Below are 21793 nucleotides of genomic sequence, written 5' to 3'. Positions count from 1 at the left end.
AGTGTGAACATTTTTTGCAAGAAGGAATATATTGTATTCAGATTCCAAAATGCAAAATTACATCAAAATCAGTTTTGACAAATTATTGAAAATCCTTCAAATAGAATTAGGTTCAATGCATGTTCAATGTTAAATACTTTTAGCAAATCAATTTTCTACCCTTTCCCAAACAGTAGTGTTAAATTTTGGCAAAATCGATTCAAAACATAGGGTAAAAATCCTCCAAAGAATAAATTGGGGTTATAGGGTTCTACCTTCTCATGCATGTTGAACCACAGTACTGTGGCAGAAAATTATATTTGTAGGTTGTCGATGTAACGGCATCACCGTTATCGACAAATATGTGAATTTTGTTAGTAGAGATAAGTTTCTGAAAGAACCAGACGTTTCACATTTCCCATAGTCTCATTATAATGAATAGGATCTCCGATATTTGGCATTATCCACTTTTTCTAACGGAATTGTTTAAGATTTGGTACTTAGAATTCGTGATTGGTTCAACCTCTGTGGCAGTACATTGTGGCAATAGCCTAATAGATACATCCCGATATTTGGTATTTTGGTGATTTTGGCAGCATTTTTCAGCGGAATCATTTACAATTTATTTAAACTATTTAATATCAAATAAAAGTATTTTAATACTTTTAACTCCTTCTTCATTAATACTACGAACTGGTAATGTCACTATTTTTGTCATTTTTCCTAAAGCAGCCAATAGTGGGGTTCTAAGTTTTTAAGTTTCTATTACATCGGTCGAAATCTACTTAACTTGTGTACCACAGGTCTGTGTAGTTTCTCCTTTGGCTACAGTCCCATATAACTGTACCGCCCGTTATATGGTATTTCGAGGAATTTTACTGCATTAAATCCCAACACTTTAAGTTTTCAAGAGTTTCTTAATCCCATGGTGGATCGTATTTAAAATTCAATCCGGCCAAACTTTACACCTTATTACTTGTTGCTTAATTTTGATATTCGATCTGAATTAGATAAAAAAACACGCGTTAAACCATTGATGGAGACGCGTTGCATAAAAAGACAGAGATCCTCTCAAGTCAAATGGGAATATCAAATAATATGTCCAAGGGTCATACGTACTATTTTTGCCGAAAATGAGACCTTTGAAATTTATTGCTGATTTCTTTTAAAAAACAATGCAAATCAATATACCACAATTTTCACTAAAATACTCGAGGTTTGTGTATTTGAAACGACAGCCACACACAATATCCACTAATTGGCCGTATGAACAATTGTACCGCCTTGACGTATCTATTCTTTACTAATAAAAATTTTGAAGTACAATTGAATGCATGATACGCCCATTCAACAAAACTTACATATATTTGTATTTTTTTAATAGTATTTTTATTATGTTCCTACAAAGTTACATACATATAAACGAACAATACTAAATGACATAGAATGAAGCGTGCTACATTGACTTGATTAGTAAAATCATTCTCGGGACGTGTTAGTTGGGTAACAACGAGTGCGTGGAGTGGTCGGTTCTGAAACGTCGGATTTACTTCAATAGCGTGAAACCATACAACTAAGTAATTTTCAAATTAATAAATTTTGGAAGAACATTTAGTAAATTTTATTCAAGTGAGTACATTTTAACAAAATGTATTTCGTTTATATAAAAATATTGCACAGTTATGTTTATCTCTAATATGTATTCTTTGCAATTTAACGCTGCAAATCCTGATATAAAAACCTACTGCGTGGCCCATGTGAAGCACGTAATTTTTTCGACTAACTTTCGTCGAATAGAACTTATATTTGAGGTGGGATTCGGGCTCCGTTTTAAGAATATATTAATAACTGCAATCAATATGATTAAATATCATCAATTTTATTTTTCCGGTTTTTATAGTACGAATGTTGATGTGTTACATAATAATCATTATGAATTTTCTTCTGTTTTTTTTTTTTTTGGTTTGGCTTTGGTCAGAAATTAAAAAGTAGATGAATTGTTTTTTTTATGTTTCAATTTTAACTCCGTTATTTCGACTTCAGTTGAAAATTTCGTGTAAGAAGAAGAGGATGGAGAAGCTGTATCAACGAATTTAAAACTAGGAAGAAAAAAACTAATTAAACTCCCTGGTGATGGCTATTGAAAATAGTCAAAATATTGGAAAAATAAATTGAAATATAAAAAACAAATTCGTCAAACGAAAAACCAGAAGGAAATGTATAGGTCAAAGGTCAAAAATAAATGTTCTGACTTTCATAGATGCTTTCCTGTTCATATATTTGAAAGTGTTTAGAGAAAAGAGAGTATTTCGTATATTAAAAGCATCGGTGCATTATTGATTATTTGAGGATAAAAATCCCAATTAAGTCGAATAATGTTGTTTGTTATAGGTAGCCATGTGCTTCATGCAATAAACACCTCAGTTTTCCATTAATATGGAAAATATGTAAAATTATTCTAATCCGTAAGTCTTATGTTAAAAATGATTTCAGACCAACTTTTGTTAAACTAATTCGTATTAAAATGGCTGAACATATAATAAAAAAAAAAACAATTTATGGAACATACATATTTTCCAATTTTGTTTTGGGTATGCGCAATATGGCATTAGGTGTGTTACAAACCCTATACCAGTACTTGTGGGATACGTGGACAGTGTAACAAAAACTTTCATTGTTTGCGAGGAACTTTTGTGAGTTATCGCCATTGGAAGATAATTCACCAATTAATTCCGTGGATTTAGGATTACGGGAGCCATTGAATTCTAGCTGCAGTCGGTCTTGGGTGGGTTACGTCCTAAATCCAACGAAATGGATTTAATTAACAAAATATTTTATAGACTCCCTATTCTTTGTGAATAATTCATAATTTTGTGGGGATACATTCAATTACCTGGATCTCAGATGTTTTGAGATCAGCGTATCCATGCCCTCCCTTACCTATGTCCCTTTTGCGCTACTTTAAAGGGTCCCAATTATAATATTTGGTCGCACACTACCACATCTTACGAAAAAACTGGGTTATTTTCTTAGCAATTCATATTACCATATAATTTATTGAAATAAATGTATATATACATATATAGAATATAAGTAGTGGTTTAATGATAGAATAGAATACTTGTAATTACCCTCTTCCGATTTATTTGTATGCCCTAAGGCTGATATATTAACTAATTAATTACATTTTTTCAATAAGTTATACGTGTTTAGAAAAATGTTCTTTTAAATCTCTATTTTAAGATTTTTAAATTTACGATATTTTAGGCAACAATATTTTCTGACATGGTAACCCTAAATATGTATGAATGGCTAGTTATGAAAGAAGAATGCAATTTCAATTACGTCAACAACAAAAATAACAACAAATGGATTGTGCGTATTTTACATATATGTTTCATTCATACCTTCATTACCAAGATCAGATTGATCACAAAAAGCAACAAAATAATACCGGTCAATGGTTGATCAGAAGAAGTAAGAACAATTTTGTTTTTTGTTTCTTTCTTCTTTTGTACTTTGTGCAAAAACAAATCGATCGATAGAAGCAACAAAAAAGTAGAATCTATTTTATTGCTTCTTTTTTCATTTATGTTTTAATTAAAAATAACCAATAGTAATTACATTAATGATTATTACATTTACTCACCAGAGCGTCTGACGTTCTCGAAGGCCTTCATGAAGTTGACGATTGATGATGATGTTCGCTTGTTAAAGTGCACAAAATATGTTATAATTATGTTGCGTTGGTGATACTGTATTCAGTACTGGAATATGATAAAGGGACTTTTCCTATTTTAATTAATTAGTTTAGTTTTTAAAATTTTAAAGATTGATTTTATAAGTAATATTACTTTTCAAATAATGTGGGCTGTATCGTGATTTCAACAGACAGACAGACAGACGGACAGACAGTTGAAATCACGATACAGCCCACATTATTTGACGTAGAGCACCAAAATTTAGCAGAGCAATTGCCATTGTGTCTAGGATGGTAGGTATTGAAAATGAGATATATCGGTCCACGTTCTGGTATAGTCCCCATATAACGGTACATCCCGATATTCGGTATTTTGATGATTTATGCCACATTTTTTCACGGATTTGTCTGGAAATTGGTATTTGTAGGTCATAACGGGTCCCTGAGCGTGTGGCAAAGCATTGCATGTATAGGTCCACGTTGTGGTATAGCCCCCATATAAACGTACCTCCCGATATTCGGTATTTTAGTTTTTGTTGCCTCTTTTTTCCACGGATTTGTCTAAAAATTGGTATTTGTGGGTCATAATAGTTTCCAGCTCCGGTGGCGAAACATTGCATGTATGGGTCCATAATTTGGTATAGTCCCCATATAACGGTACCTCCCGATATTCGGTTATTTGATGATTTTTGCCACATTTTTTCACGGATTTGTCTGAAAATTGGTATTTGTTGGTCATAATGGGTTCCAGCTTCGGTGGCGAAACATTGCATGCATGGGTCCATGATTTGATATAGCCCCCATATAACGGTACCTCCCGATATTCGGTATTTTGATGGTTTTTGCCACATTTGTTCACTGATTTGTCTGGAAATTGGTATTTTTAGGTCATAACGGGTCCCAGAGCGTGTGGCGAAACATTGCATGTATAGGTCCACGTTGTGGTATAGGTACTAGCTGGCCCGGTCCGCGTTGCCGGCACGTAATGTTAGTCTTTCATGCTTATTATATCCTCTACCTTGGAAAGGAGGGTATATTAACTTTCTCATTCCGTTTGTAACATCCCTAAATGTTTGTCATAGACTGTATGTCTGTTTGTTTAAATTACGATACAGCCCACATTATTTGATGTAGAGCATCAAAATTTAGCAGAAAAATTTGTATTGTGTATAGGATGGTTGGTATTGAAAATGAGATCTATCGGTCCACGTTTTTGTATAGTCCCCATACAACTGTACCTCTCGAAATTGGGAAATTTTGATGATTTTTGCCACAGTTCTCCAGGGATTTCTCTAACAAATATAACGATACTTACCGATATTGGGTATATTAATAATCCTAGTCTCATTTACGCACATAATTGTTTCAAATTTGGTATTTTAGAAGATTTGATAGGTGACAATCCTTGAAGTATAAAATTGTCCACAGAGGTTCCTGTTTTGGTATGGCCCCATATAACGGCATCATTCACTTTATGTTTTTTTTTAATAAATTAATTGCATTATCCTAACAGTCTTATATATAAAATACTTTTATATAAAAATTTTTCCTTTACCCTAAGGAGGATGATAATAATAGTTCTGCCCGGCCGAACTTAATTTTTTACTTGTTTTTAAAGTAATATGTAATGTTTGTCAGTGAAATTGCGCGTTGGAGACCCCATAATGTCCATATCTTATCTTATATCATATCTTATATCATAGTATAATACAAAGACGATTAAACAAATGTCCGGTTCCTTAAATCATATGATGGTTATACAATACGTGATCAGTTTTTGCAAGGACGGTTTCTTCCGAAATTACCAACATTTGCGAAATTAGTATGAAAATATGGTTTAGTATGAAAAATACTTATCCGGGGGCTATGACCCATATCATGAACTGCAAAATTGATTTAAGGTATTGTGAAATTTGAGGAAGAATTTCTGAAAGAATTGAAATGCTTTTCCCTCTTCTTTTTTGCACCCTTTATATTCGGTATTTCACTGATAGCAGTCCCAATGAATTTTGCATATTGAGTTCTCATCATTGGACGGATTATTGTTATGTGAAAGAAGTGGTTAGGTCCACGTACCGTTTTGTCGGTTATTTTTGTTTGTTTGAATGTGTTCGCAACATTTCACGCCAAAAGCATTTTTTCTTTTATATTTTTATTGGCATATTTTACGCAATTTTTGTTTTGCCCAGATTCCATTCCGAAGTTGTATGAATTGTGAAAATCCATCAAAACGTTCTTGAGTTACAAGCATAGCAATTAATAAACATATTGAAAAAAATCTTTAACTTGTTCGCTGGTATTTTATTTTGAAATTTGATTCCATTGAAAAAATATTCTCTATTTTTCCCGATTTTAAGGTTTTTGTAATGGCTCTTTTCTGATTTATAAGCAATTTTGAAAAAGTAATTATCTTTTAACTTTGGTTTGACCACGTTAATTTATTTTCACATCATCTATTCAGGTCCGCCACTCTATAATTGTCGTCGCTTTATACTACCCAAAAAGACTACACATCATATTAGAATACAAAAAACAAAAAAAAAAAACACTACAAATGTACATTCCAAAATAGTAAGTCAAAACGGAAAAAATCATGCAAAATAAAACATTACTATTGTACACTTCAAAAGTCAAAATAAAAATTTTCAAATTTCACATTTTTACGCGATTTTTTTTTTTGGATTTTATCCCTTTCTGCCGAGAGACAATTCCGAATTCGTGTGAATCGTTAAAATCAGATGAGCGGTTCTTGAGTTATAAGCGTGGTAACTAACACAACTTTATTGTGTATATAGACAGATTAGAAGTATGCGTGTTTAGTTCCTCGGCCCCCAAATAAATCCTTAGGGTTGGAGGGAAAGTCAACAGTATCTCGTGCAATAATTTTCCAACCGATATCTCCTCTATATTGGCAAATATAAGGATTTTAGATAAATCAAAATTGTGGGCGCAAAAGTGGGCGTGGTCTATATTTTTTTACAAAAAATTCGCAAATCGGTCCAGCCGTTTTCAACTGATTCCGTTATATATATATATATATATATATATACATATATATAATTTTTTTTTTGGCAGTCGAAGAGTTTTTGCAAACAAGACCACTCGCCACCACATTAGACGATCTACTTCGCCTGTCTATTACTTCTAAGCGATTCGTTAATTTTTGAATTTCTCCTTTGAGCTTTGAGTTCTCAGTTTGTAAAACATCAACTTCTTGTTTGATGGCAGCAACATCCTCCCTCTTAGCTACATCTCTTAATTTTTCATCCAACAAAACACCTAGTTTGCTCCACGAGAATAAATCTTGGTTTCCTCCCGTACTCATATTTGAACCAGTAAAATTTTTTTTCGGTGTACAATTTTTGTTGTCAGTTGATGTTGATAATAGTGTGCGCTTGATACTCATTGGATGTGGCAACACAGTAAATGCATTGATTGACTTATCGATGACTAATAATGATATGGACCGCAGGACAGGCTTGAAAGAGTAGCACAGCTGATGTTTGTTTTGGCCTTTCTGTGTATTAGTTGCAAAAAAACGTTTTCCAATGGAATCAAAGGTTTTCTGGCGAAATTATAATAAAATATATTTCATTTTCTTTGTTCTGGAGACCACAATCTATTAATCGTCGATGGCACGAGTTTGGCAGCGAAAATGAGTATTGTAACACGTAGTTTGGAGGTCAGATATTGTTTATTTCGTGAGTTTGATGAATAACTTTGGAGCACTAATAAAAATGCGACTGTATGTAAAGACTTCAGCACGATATATATATATATATATATATATATATATATATATATATATTCAGCACGATATGTAAAGACTTCAGCACGATATATATATATATATATATATATATATATATATATATATATATATATATATATATATATATATATATATATATATATATTCAGCACGATATATATATATATATATATATATATATATATATATATATATATATATATATATATATATATATATCGTGCTGAAGTCTTTACATACAGTCGCATTTTTATTAGTGCTCCAAAGTTATTCATCAAACTCACGAAATAAACAATATCTGACCTCCAAACTACGTGTTACAATACTCATTTTCGCTGCCAAACTCGTGCCATCGACGATTAATAGATTGTGGTCTCCAGAACAAAGAAAATGAAATATATTTTATTATAATTTCGCCAGAAAATCTTTGATTCCATTGGAAAACGTTTTTTTGCAACTAATACACAGAAAGGCCAAAACAAACATCAGCTGTGCTACTCTTTCAAACCTGTCCTGCGGTCCATATCATTATTAGTCATCGATAAGTCAATCAATGCATTCGATGTTCTGGTTATTGAAGATGGTATTCTGGTACCAGTTCTAAAAATCATTACTGGACTTCAAGAGATTAACTCTGACAACAGCCTTGCAAAACATCAATCATTTTCTGTAAACCTGTAGGACAATCTGATAACAAAACAATCTCATCTGCATATAGAAGAAAATTAACATTTGTGTTGGCGACATTAACACCGCCAGGAAGTAATTCTGGCAGTTCATTCAGATATAGTGAAAAGAGAACAGGGCTCAATATACAACCTTGTCTAACTCCAGACTCCACCTTAAAATAATCTGAGTACGTATTACCGTCCCATACCTTACTTCGTGTTTGGTTATATAAAAGTTGTATTGTTGTTACAATCTTTCTTGATATACCTATCGTAGAAAGTTTGTAAAATAAGCTGTTTCTCGGAATTAGGTCAAATGCCAAAGAAAAGTCGACAAAGAATGCGTATGTATGTCTATGCTTTAGTTTATTTATGTTGATAATACTCACTAGATTGAATATGTTATCAATTGTTGAATATTCTTTTCTAAATCCGGCCTGAAATTAATTCAAAATCTTGTGCGTTGACAACCAGAAATTTATTCTGTTTTAAAGAATAGACGTAAAGATTTTGCACATTGAATCAGTAAGTGATAGTCCTCTGTAATTACCAGGGTCATTTATATCACCTTTCTTATGTAGTGGTAACATTACAGACTCTTTAAATGAAGAGGGTATTTCTTCCTTTAGAAATATGTGATTGAAAACATGTATTATTTTGTGCAGGAAAAGTAGGTGTGCGTATTTATGAAACTCATACGGAATGCCGTCTTGACCGGCCGATTTATCAGCTTTTAACTTGCGGATGACGTTATATAATTCACAATACTCAAAAGGAGAATCCAATATTGGGTCCACAAAGTACGGCAAACACCAGCTCATATCTACAGAGTCATAACCATTTTGCAGAGAACAAAAATGTTTCTTGAAGTCATCCGCATTGAGAATACCAGTAGCTACTTTGCAACGAGACTTCAAGGTATTTGACAGAGTCCACCATTTCTTGCAGGTTTTTACGGTGTTTCATTAGATTATTATTATAATAAAGCAATTTCTTTCTCTCACACAATTGATGAAAGTTATATCTTGAGGAATAGTATAGTGATCAATTACGTTGTGTGTTATTTTTCCTGTATTGTTTGAGGTGTCTATACATTGTGGATCTTAAGCGAAAACAAGTCCAGTCAAACCACCTTTGTCTGGGTACAGAAACTGCTTATTAGGTCTCTTGACTTGCGCTTGTTTAATTGCATTTGATATACTTTGGATCATATCGTCAGCGGAAACGATACTATTAATATTTTGTTTTGCTAATAACAAATTAATATTTTGGATGTACTGCGTTTTATATGACATTTTCCAGTAGACAGGATTTAGATAAGAAGTACTGCCATAAAAATCTGCAGATAAATATGGATAATCATTTGAAGGAACAAAGTTAAGTCTATATTTACGTTTTATTTCTTTTTTTGTAGCCGTATAAACACCCTCCACTTGCTCTACCAAATCTACAGTTTTTAACTGCAGCTACCCAATGAATATAAAAGTTTTTGAAGTAGGATGTAAAGTTTGATTGTTTATTTTCTACAACATGGGTCTCGAAAAGGAAAAATATGTCGAAGTTATTTAAGAATGTTAAAAAGGTACCGTAATTGAGGCATCTTTCTAAATTTGAGACATTGTAAGATATTATATGGCACAAATCAAATTGATATTGAGAAGATGAATTTTCATTTATATTATTCATATTGGAAGTTTGCTTGCAGAAAACATCGTATGAGTTGTCAGATAACTCAAGTATGTTGAAAAGAAAATCAGCATCTTTCTGTGTCGTGGCAAGAATTTTCTCATTCATCCAAGTTTGTTTAATATCGTTTACAAAGATACAAAATTCTCCTAATCGGACCTTGATATTGGGCTTAGTTTTTGACACGACTCTGGCAACATTACAAAGATTGTATCTAGTCGTCTGTTCCAATGCAGTATAGTCTTTTTGTATGTAAATATTTTTTCCTATCAGTTGTCTCCTTGCATCGATAACGCGTTGTGCTTCACTCTGGGTTTCGAGGGTAAACACAAACGATTTGCCAGAGGACAGCATCTTTGTGGTCATGATATTTATATTTACGTTCAACTCATTCTTACTCATGCTAATAAACATTTTTTTTTTGGCAGTCGAAGAGTTTTTGCAAACAAGACCACTCGCCACCACATTAGACGATCTACTTCGCCTGTCTATTACTTCTAAGCGATTCGTTAATTTTTGAATTTCTCCTTTGAGTTCTCAGTTTGTAAAACATCAACTTCTTGTTTGATGGCAGCAACATCCTCCCTCTTAGCTACATCTCTTAATTTTTCATCCAACAAAACACCTAGTTTGCTCCACGAGAATAAATCTTGGTTTCCTCCCGTACTCATATTTGAACCAGTAAAATTTTTTTCGGTGTACAATTTTTGTTGTCAGTTGATGTTGATAATAGTGTGCGCTTGATACTCATTGGATGTGGCAACACAGTAAATGCATTGATTGACTTATCGATGACTAATAATGATATGGACCGCAGGACAGGTTTGAAAGAGTAGCACAGCTGATGTTTGTTTTGGCCTTTCTGTGTATTAGTTGCAAAAAAACGTTTTCCAATGGAATCAAAGGTTTTCTGGCGAAATTATAATAAAATATATTTCATTTTCTTTGTTCTGGAGACCACAATCTATTAATCGTCGATGGCACGAGTTTGGCAGCGAAAATGAGTATTGTAACACGTAGTTTGGAGGTCAGATATTGTTTATTTCGTGAGTTTGATGAATAACTTTGGAGCACTAATAAAAATGCGACTGTATGTAAAGACTTCAGCACGATATATATATATATATATATATATATATATATATATATATATATATATATATATATATGAGTACGGGAGGAAACCAAGATTTATTCTCGTGGAGCAAACTAGGTGTTCTGTTGGATGAAAAATTAAGAGATGTAGCTAAGAGGGAGGATGTTGCTGCCATCAAACAAGAAGTTGATGTTTTACAAACTGAGAACTCAAAGCTCAAAGGAGAAATTCAAAAATTAACGAATCGCTTAGAAGTAATAGACAGGCGAAGTAGATCGTCTAATGTGGTGGCGAGTGGTCTTGTTTGCAAAAACTCTTCGACTGCCAAAAAAAAAAAAATGTTTATTAGCATGAGTAAGAATGAGTTGAACGTAAATATAAATATCATGACCACAAAGATGCTGTCCCCTGGCAAATCGTTTGTGTTTACCCTCGAAACCCAGAGTGAAGCACAACGCGTTATCGATGCAAGGAGACAACTGATAGGAAAAAATATTTACATACAAAAAGACTATACTGCATTGGAACAGACGACTAGATACAATCTTTGTAATGTTGCCAGAGTCGTGTCAAAAACTAAGCCCAATATCAAGGTCCGATTAGGAGAATTTTGTATCTTTGTAAACGATATTAAATACACTTGGATGAATGAAAAAAATCTTGCCACGAAACAGAAAGATGCTGATTTTCTTTTCAACATACTTGAGTTATCTGACAACTCATACGATGTTTTCTGCAAGCAAACTTCCAATATGAATAATATAAATGAAAATTCATCTTCTCAATAGCAATTTGATTTGTGCCATATAATATCTTACAATGTCTCAAATTTAGAAAGATGCCTCAATTACGGTACCTTTTTAACATTCTTAAATAACTTCGACATATTTTTCCTTTTCGAGACCCATGTTGTAGAAAATAAACAATCAAACTTTACATCCTACTTCAAAAACTTTTATATTCATTGGGTTGCTGCAGTTAAAAACTGTAGATTTGGTAGAGCAAGTGGAGGGTGTTTATACGGCTACAAAAAAAGAAATAAAACGTAAATATAGACTTAACTTTGTTCCTTCAAATGATTATCCATATTTATCTGCAGATTTTTATGGCAGTACTTCTTATCTAAATCCTGTCTACTGGAAATATGTCATATAAAACGCAGTACATCCAAAATATTAATTTGTTATTAGCAAAACAAAATATTAATAGTATCGTTTCCGCTGACGATATGATCCAAAGTATATCAAATGCAATTAAACAAGCGCAAGTCAAGAGACCTAATAAGCAGTTTCTGTACCCAGACAAAGGTGGTTTGACTGGACTTGTTTTCGCTTAAGATCCACAATGTATAGACACCTCAAACAATACAGGAAAAATAACACACAACGTAATTGATCACTATACTATTCCTCAAGATATAACTTTCATCAATTGTGTGAGAGAAAGAAATTGCTTTATTATAATAATAATCTAATGAAACACCGTAAAAACCTGCAAGAAATGGTGGACTCTGTCAAATACCTTGAAGTCTCGTTGCAAAGTAGCTACTGGTATTCTCAATGCGGATGACTTCAAGAAACATTTTTGTTCTCTGCAAAATGGTTATGACTCTGTAGATATGAGCTGGTGTTTGCCGTACTTTGTGGACCCAATATTGGATTCTCCTTTTGAGTATTGTGAATTATATAACGTCATCCGCAAGTTAAAAGCTGATAAATCGGCCGGTCAAGACGGCATTCCGTATGAGTTTCATAAATACGCACCCCCACTTTTCCTGCACAAAATAATACATGTTTTCAATCACATATTTCTAAAGGAAGAAATACCCTCTTCATTTAAAGAGTCTGTAATGTTACCACTACATAAGAAAGGTGATATAAATGACCCTGGTAATTACAGAGGACTATCACTTACTGACTCAATGTGCAAAATCTTTACGTCTATTCTTTAAAACAGAATAAATTTCTGGTTGTCAACGCACAAGATTTTGAATTAATTTCAGGCCGGATTTAGAAAAGAATATTCAATAATTGATAACATATTCAATGTAGTGAGTATTATCAACATAAATAAACTAAAGCATAGACATACATACGCATTCTTTGTCGACTTTTCTTTGGCATTTGACCTAATTCCGAGCTTATTTTACAAACTTTCTACGATAGGTATATCAAGAAAGATTGTAACAACAATACAACTTTTATATAACCAAACACGAAGTAAGGTATGGGACGGTAATACGTACTCAGATTATTTTAAGGTGGAGTCTGGAGTTAGACAAGGTTGTATATTGAGCCCTGTTCTCTTTTCACTATATCTGAATGAACTGCCAGAATTACTTCCTAGCGGTGTTAATGTCGCCAACACAAATGTTAAAATTCTTCTATATGCAGATGAGATTGTTTTGTTATCAGATTCTCCTACAGGTTTACAGAAAATGATTGATGTTTTGCAAGGCTGTTGTCAGAGTTAATCTCTTGAAGTCCAATATAATGATTTTTAGAACTGGTACCAGAATACCATCTTCAATAACCAGAACATCGAACTTGTAAATTCTTATAGATATCTTGGGGTAGATATTACGTATAATCTTTCATTTAAGAAGCACTTAACAAATCAACTATCAGCTTCAAAAATTGCTATAAATTCGACGTGGTCAAAATATATAAAAAGTCCAAAAATTTCCATATCTAACAAATTAAAAATATTTGAATCTTGCTATAAATCAATACTGTGTTATGCCTCTCAGGTTTGGGGATACCAGAAGCATGATGATGTGGAAAAATTGTTTAGATTTTTCATAAAGAAAATGTTATGCCTGCCTAAAAACACTCCGAACTACATGTTGTATCTGGAAACTGGTCTAAATTCCATTTTCTCTTCTACACTCAAATCATATTTCTGTTATATTAAAAAGTCCTGCAATTGCATTCAAATCGACATCCTCGAATCTTGGCTGAATACATCTTAGAACTGAAAAGTTCATGGGATAACGAATGGACAACCCTATGCCAAGTCATAAATTATGTACATCCCAACAATAGCATTCCACTATGCTTCAATTGCAAAAAGGTTATTATGTATCTACACTCCAAAGAAAGAATTGATTTTGAAGTAGCAGCACGAAATTCTCAGTTCCATGATTTATTCCCTCTGCTAGATTATATTGAGATCCCAAATTTAACTGCAAAATTTTCACATGCAACCAGCATAATCATAAAAGCTAGAGGCGGTTTCCAATACCGATGGAATCTCTATGCAATACAAACCAGCCTGAAAATACCTTCCACTTTGTTGGTTTTTGACCAGTATTTAAAGCCTACAGAAATATATATTTTAATAAAATTTTAATGAAGTAATAAATATATTAAATGGCACAAATTTATCATCGCTATACTCATATCTTGAAAACTGTATTAGGTACAGAAATTTATTAATACACGAATTTAGTTTTTAATGATTCAAAATTTACAACTATATATATATATATATATCTATATATATTGTAAGGTTCAATGCCTTTGAAAATATTCCTTATGAAAACATCCTCTTTTTAAATAAAATACGTCCGTATAGTTGAACAAGTGATAAGACAATAATTTTATTATTCTTCAGTTTTCAGTACTCATAAATTATATTTCATGGAATGCTTTTCCCAAAATAATTTTGTGAAAATGAATTTATGTAAGTGTCTTTAACTCGGCCACGCTCCTCTGCACACGTCCTAGTGATGCATTTGTAAATAAATGCTATATTATTATGGGATTTTCATATTAGATGAATAATATTAATCCTCGGCTTCTGCATTAAATAATTCGTATATCTTAATTTTATCGGCCGAAACAATACCCTCGTATGGCTTTCGAGATCGTTTAGATCCTGGCATATCTCATATCTGTCATTTCCCAAATATTTAACTATCTGAAACGGTCCACAAAATTTCGGAAGAAGTTTTCGACATCCTTCTGTTGCTCTGGACTTTTTAACTAATACTAACTGGTCCTTCGTATAAGCAGATCCTTCTTTTCTTTTCTGATCGAACTTTCGTTTCTGATATTCCTGCATTTTGTCTATTGATTTTTTTGATTGATCTCTACTAAAGACAACATTTGTTTGTGTATTTTCTAAAACTTCATTACTCAAGTAAGCGCCATATTTTCCTTTTAGTAAGAAACCAAATAAAAGCTCATTGGGAATTTTCCCAGTCGATTTGTTGATAGTTGAATTAATTCCCCACTGCAAATTACTTATGGATTCATCCCATTGAGTTTCATCTTCGGTGGATGCACATATTGCAGATAGGATTGTTCTGTTATACCTTTCCGCCTGACCATTTGCACGAGGCGTTGCAGTTGCATTATGAATAACTTTTATTCCGCAATCATTAGTAAAGCTCATAAACTTATGACAAGTGAACGTGGTCGCTCTGTCACAAACAATTCGCCTCGGAACGCCAAAAATCTTAATAAAGTCTTCTAAAAATTTAATGACGTGCTCTACTTTAGTTGTTGGCACCGCTTTCAACTGTACATATTTTGAAAATCCATCCACCATTACAATAAGGTACATATTCCTCTTCCTACTTGGAGTGAATGGCCCCATATGATCAATATGAATTGTATCAAATGGAACTTTCACCTTTTCTATTGGATGTAGCCCCCCAACTTGCTTACCAAAAGGTAATTTGTTGTAAGAATATGGCAAACAACATGCAATGTATCGGTCCCATGTTAGCAAACCAATATTTATTACATATAGCAGAGATAGTTTTATCAAGAGAAAAGTGTCCTTATCATGATGATTAAATACGATTTCCCTTCTGCACGTCTTTGGAACAACCCATCTCAATCCTTTTTCAGTTCTCTTGTACAACCTCCCCTGTTTCAATGCGTATTCGTTATGTATTCGTTTCACTTCATTATTGTGTGGGATATTTTTAAGAACGTCTATTAGATATTCGCATCTACCAAATACCCAATCCATTTCCGAAATATCTACACGAAAATTATCAACTGTTAAAGTATCAGAAATTGTTACTGAATTGCGACTTAATGCATCCACATGATTCATTTGAGCACCTTGGCGATACTCTACCTCAAAATTATATTCTTGTAAAGTTAACCACCATCTGCCTATTCTAAGAACTGTTCTCAAAGCTGCACAGTCCGTTACAACTTTAAATTCTATTCCTAGTAAATACACCCTGAAGCGTTTTAATGCATAGACAACCGCCAATGTTTCCAATTCATAAGAATGGTACCGTTGTTCCTCTTTTGATGTTGAATGACTAAAATAGGCCACAGGTTTTAATAGATTATCTGCCTGCCTTTGAAGTAAAACGGCACCTACTCCCCATTTACTTGCGTCTGTATGCAATTCAGTATATGCTTCTCTGTCATAAATTGTTAATATGGGACGTTCCGTTAAGCGCTGTTTTAATTCTATAAATGCCTTATGCTGCTCTTCTCCCCATATAAATTTTGAGTCCTTTTTTTATCAAACTTTGAATAGGTCTTGCAATCAAAGAATACGGATTACTAAATTTCCTAAAATCCCCAAGAACTGCCGTACCTCATGTATATTTTTTGGCACGGGAAATTCCAGCACAGTTTTTATTTTTTCTTTTCCTGGTTTCACCCTCTCTGAATTTATTTCAAAACCTAAATATTGAATAGAATCGTGAAGGAAAAAGCACTTTTTTAAATTAAGTGTAACTCCATTATCTGCCAGTCTTTTTAACACAATTTCAAGTTTATCGAGTCCACTTTCAATCGAATCGGATGGGAATAATATATCGTCCATATAAACCATTGCCGTAGTAAACCTTAAATTTCCAAGAACTTTATTCATAGTCCTTTGAAATACAGCAGGAGCATTTACTAAACCAAATAGCATTCTCAAGAATTCATAATGGCCATCGGGTGTTATAAATGCAGTCTTATGAGACGAGTCATTATCCATCGAGATCTGGTAGTATCCACTAGACAATCTAGACTAGTGAAATATTTGCTGCCTTTTAATCTATCAATTTCATCATACATTCTTGGCATTGGAAAAACTTCTTTCTCGGTTTTTCTGTTCAGAGCTCTGAAATCTATGCACATTCTGTACCCCCATCTTTCTTATTAACTAAAAGAATGGAGCTTGAGTACGAGGATGATGAGTCCTGAATTAAGGCAGCTCTTCTCAATTCTTCTACCAAATCTCGAACAATTTCTCTCTCTGACCAAGACATTCTATATGGTTTATAGGACACTGGAACCTCATCTTTTAATATTATTTTCATCTGCGCCTCTTTTATGGTCCCTAATTCAGACAAATCAGTAGCAAAACCGCTCCTATATTTGTTCAAAAGTTCAACCAAACTTTCAGTTTGTTCTTTATTCAAACAACTAATTTGAGCTTTAACGTCAGAAATGCTAAAGATTTTTAATTCCCTGGTATTAAGTAACATGTTCTCACAAAAGCTATTGCTTTCCGGTTCACAAGCGTAAACTCTAGCTATTCGCATGCCTTCTCTAAAAGTAATTTCATTATTAGACTCGTTACTGACACATATAATTCCCCTTTTCCCTAGAATACTTCTCTTAACGCGATACTCTTCATTCGGTTTGTTAACATACATATCATCAATATAAAAACTTCCATTCTCATTGGTTTCAGTTTCCACATAACAAACTTGGCATGATTTTTTGGGATTGTGACCATTTCTTTTACGTATACAAATATTCTTTCTTTTTTATTACAATCATATTCAGGAAAGAAATTTTGTGTCCTGAACATTATCCGCACAATATTATTGGAAACAATCATCAAAATCTTCGGATGATTTATAAAAGGCCTCCCTATCAATATATCAACGTTCTGAGCGTGATCAGGAACAATATGGATATCAACTGACGCTGAAGCCGAATCGACTTCTAATTCTGAAGAGAATTTTCCAATGACAGGTATAACTGACCCACCATAACCGTTCACATGAAGACAACATGGGTCAAAGTTTTCTCTAACCTTATGGGCACTTGTCTGTTTCATTAGTATAGCTGAACTTCCAGTATCAATAAATGCATCAAAAATAACACCACTAACTCTACATTTCATAAAATAAAACGAGTTATTAATGCTAAGTTTGCCATTCGTCACTGTAATTATTTCAGGTGACTTACCTGCTACTTTTGAACATTCATGGGCCTGATGTCCCCATCGCTTACATTTGTTACACCTCTTTGCTGGTTCTTTGTATTGGTTAGCATAATGACCCTTCTTATTGCAATTAAAACATGCAATATCCTTCTCTTGAAAACCTGTTTCTCTCGAAAATGTTATAGATCGTCCTTCAATATTTCTGATTTTTGTTTGATGTTCACTCACATCATTGAACGTTGATAGATTATGACCGAAAAGATCTTCGCATGTAAGAAAATTTCCCGCTCTTGCTCCGATTTGAATACCCCCATTCGGTAGTCCATCAATGATGCAAGAAACAGCACCACGTCCCGTAATTTTGCATGCATCAATCAACACCTTTTTATCATAGTAGTACCTTGCCATTGATTCATCCGGCAGTTTTTTACGGTTAACTAGTCGCTTAAGCGTTTCTGCGAAATCCTGATGTTCCGGAAAAGATTGAACCAAAAAGGTTTTCCATTCATCACAAGTCTTCGAGTAATTATTTAAGTTCTCGAACCAAAGCTTCGCTAAACCTTTTAATCGGCTTTGCATAACGTAAATTTTGTAGTGGTTGTTCCAACCGTAAAGTTCGCCAATTTGTTCGATCTTCCGAATCCATTTTGAAACTGACAAATTCATCGTTCCTGGCTCAAAATCTGGGATACAATGTGGACTGGAATTTATACTGCTAGTTTGTTGCCTTTCACTCAATGATTTCACCAAACTTTCCAGAGCTTGAATCCTTGCACAAAGAACCAACTTAGGCCTGAAAATACGAATGCCAAATTTTATCGAAATCGGTCCAGATATAGCTATAGCTCCCATATATATTGTTCATCCGATTTGTTATTTTTGTCCTCCGCAGCCGTAGTATGCACTCTGTAACGACAATATTTTGGGAGATATATCAAACGCAGCTCAGAAATACCTTTGCTAAATTTTATGGAGATCGGTTCAGATTTGGATATAGCTCCCATATATAACTTCGTCCGATTTACCTTTTATTGTGCACCAAATGTCTAATATTTGCCCCAATAGGATGGAATTTGTCACATACGACCGAATTGAGTCTAGAAGCTGGTACACCAAATTTGGTGAAGATCGGTTTAGAAATAGCTTTGGCTTCCATATATGTTGTTCTATATATATATATATATATATATATATATATATATATATATATATATATATATATATATATATATATATATATATATATATATATTTCTTTGTTTTTTCTCCATTAGGATCTTTCTCCATGTACACATTCGAACGTAAAAACCTGTAGAACAAGTTAAAGAATATCTGTCGGTTTCCCCTTCTAGTACCTCATTCACAAAGAGTCACAATTTTCAATACTTTTGTCTGTCATAACTTGCGAAACAAGTCAGCGATTCTTTACAACTTGTCATATCTAAATATATCTCCCTTTGCCAGAAACCTGAGATGAATATGGAGGCACCAGAAGGGGTTCACAGATATTGTAGTTGCAAAAATATTTTTAATTGTGAATTTTGAGGAGAGTTCGATGCTTATTTCGCTTTCTTTGTGGGGGAGATACAAGAAGGAGTGGACCGATATATCCCTTCTTCACAACAGATATTTTGTTAGTGAAAATAATGGGATGTGTGAAATATAAAGATAATCTAATGCTCTTTTCGGATTTTAAAAACGTTTTTGTTATTTAAAAAGTTAGACACTGTGTAAGGGAGGTACCAGAAAGTCCGATCTCTGCCGTTTTTATAACAGAACCTGTGTTCATAGAAATATTCAGATGTACCAAGTCTAAATGGAATCGGATGTAAATTTCGCGTGTTATTAGTTTAATGGATATTAAATATACTAGAAGGAGTAGACCGATATATTTTATCTTAACACCAGATCTTAGGTTTATAAAAATATTGGGATGTGTGTGTGTGAAGACAATTGGATTCTTACATCACATCCTTTGTGGCGGAGGCACTTGATAGAGTGGACCGATATTATTCATTTTTGTACCTGGCCTAGAACTGACGCAAATATTAGGATTTGCAAAGTTGGAGCAATATTGGATTATTGCTTCTCTTTCCGTGCAGAAAATATATTTTTTGTTTTTTTTTTTCCGAAAATTTCGACCTTTTTGTGGGTGATGTACCAGAAGGAGTGGACCGATGTATTCCATCTTGGCACCAGACCTTGGGTTAATAAAATTATTGGGATGTGTGAAAATTGAAGACAATCGGTCTATTAAATCAAATTTTATAAGAGTTGTAGTTATTCAAATTTTTACTCTTTGTGGGAGAGGTATTATCTGATTATCTTTTGTCTTTCTGTGCAGAAAATATATTTTTTGAAAATTCCTACATTTTGTGTGGGAGGTACCAGAGGGACCGATAAATGTTATTTTCACACAAGACCTTGGGTTAGTAAAATTATTGAGATGTGTAAAATTTGAAGATAATCGGACTCTTACTTCACATTTTATAAGAATTGTAATTATTCACAATTATTACAATTGTCCATCTCCGAACTCGATCTAAATTTGACAATAATATTACAATGTACTAAGTTTGGACCAAATCGGATACTCCCTTCGAGAGTTGTCGTGCGCATTAGCCAGCCGCACAGACAGACGGACGGACGGACATCGCTAGATCGATTCCAAATGTCCTGAAGCGGATTTGGTCCAAAGAGACCTAGGGTCAAACCGTTATTTCGACTAGGCAAGTTTTGGCCAGATCAAATGATATACATCCTCTGTAGCCATATAGCTGAGAGTATAAAAAGGACAAAAGTCTAGCGGGCCTACTCTTTCGCACATTCACTCAAAGATTGTCATTTCTCAAAAAATCCAATTTCGAGAAAAAAACGCATCAATTTGATTTCTCGAATTAAAAGTTTATTATCACAAAAAGTATAGTATATGTACGTTGACATTAATTTGCATAGATTTGCTAAATTAAGGTGATTCAGAAACTCAGTATACTATTTTGTTAATTTATGCCAAAGTTCAAGTAAACAAGTAAAAAAAGTATCGGTCGGTTTTGCCGACAGATGTATACCCTCAGCCCTCTTGACCCTCTATGGGGTGGGTTTTGAAAGAATTGGTGAAGATTGTCCATTTCGTATCGGACCATTTGTCCATTTCGAGCGACCCCTGCTGGGGATTCGAGCCACTAAGGTATTTTCTATTTTTTAAACAATTGATCTTAACAAACACTACACTTTTAGTAATAAATTTCCCTGGCAGAAAAGAAAATTGCAGCCGGATTCACCGTTTAATACTTAACAGAACATACTGTTTGTCGTATATTTGGTAATAAACCATTGATCAAGTGGTCGGTTTCACCTGAATTGAGCCCGGAGTGATTATGTATTCCGTAAGGTAAAACAAGTGATACCAAAATCCCAAAAAAAACTTGAGTAAGGAGATAAAAGTGAAATTTTGTAAGCATCCATAAGCAATAATTCATCACTAAATGAAAAACCAAAATTTTTCTTATATAATTTAAATCTCTATAACCGATTTTGCTGTTCTAAGCATATATATATATATATATATATATATATATATATATATATTTTTTTTTTTTTTTTTTTTTAATTCGAGTGTTGTCTTTTCTATCAAAATATCAATTTTTTTTGTCTTGTTGTAAAAGTGGGGCGGGCGGAGCCGACTTTATGATAACCTACACCACTTTGCTAATTTAGTAGAGCTCCACATAACAATTAAAAGTTTTAAT

At 33.4% G+C, this 21793-nt stretch overlaps 2 protein-coding genes across 2 annotated transcripts in view; one reads left to right on the top strand and one right to left on the bottom strand.

The window, feature by feature from the left end:
- Positions 1 to 1480: 1480 nt before the first annotated feature.
- The window catches only part of LOC101892363 (aminopeptidase N), a 766723-nt gene continuing 746410 nt past the window's right edge, over positions 1481 to 21793 (top strand). The window contains exon 1 of the mRNA XM_059122797.1: positions 1481 to 1608. The gene's annotated coding sequence lies outside the window, so the exon portion shown is untranslated. The remainder of the gene's footprint in view (positions 1609 to 21793) is intronic.
- Positions 17648 to 18811, bottom strand: LOC131802459 (uncharacterized). The gene is made up of 2 exons (XM_059122802.1): positions 18068 to 18811; positions 17648 to 17991 (listed from the first exon to the last, which is right to left on the bottom strand). Exons 1-2 carry the CDS (start codon positions 18708 to 18710, stop codon positions 17936 to 17938), a joined length of 699 nt encoding a protein of 232 aa, XP_058978785.1. The 5' UTR covers positions 18711 to 18811; the 3' UTR covers positions 17648 to 17935.

The sequence above is a fragment of the Musca domestica genome, unplaced genomic scaffold, assembly GCF_030504385.1.
Source record: "Musca domestica strain aabys unplaced genomic scaffold, Musca_domestica.polishedcontigs.V.1.1 21, whole genome shotgun sequence".
NCBI lineage: Eukaryota > Metazoa > Arthropoda > Insecta > Diptera > Muscidae > Musca > Musca domestica.
The sequence above is the reverse complement of the archived record's forward strand: the minus strand, read 5'-3'. Positions and strand labels throughout refer to the sequence as shown.

Bases quoted from the DNA above. Each gene is read 5' to 3' on its own strand.
- LOC131802459 (XM_059122802.1), bottom strand. From the start codon at position 18,710: ATGAATTTGTCAGTTTCAAAATGGATTCGGAAGATCGAACAAATTGGC. The intron at 17,992-18,067 runs GTAAGTCACCTG...TATGAAATGTAG, and splicing joins TGAATGTTCAAAAGTAGCAG to AGTTAGTGGTGTTATTTTTG.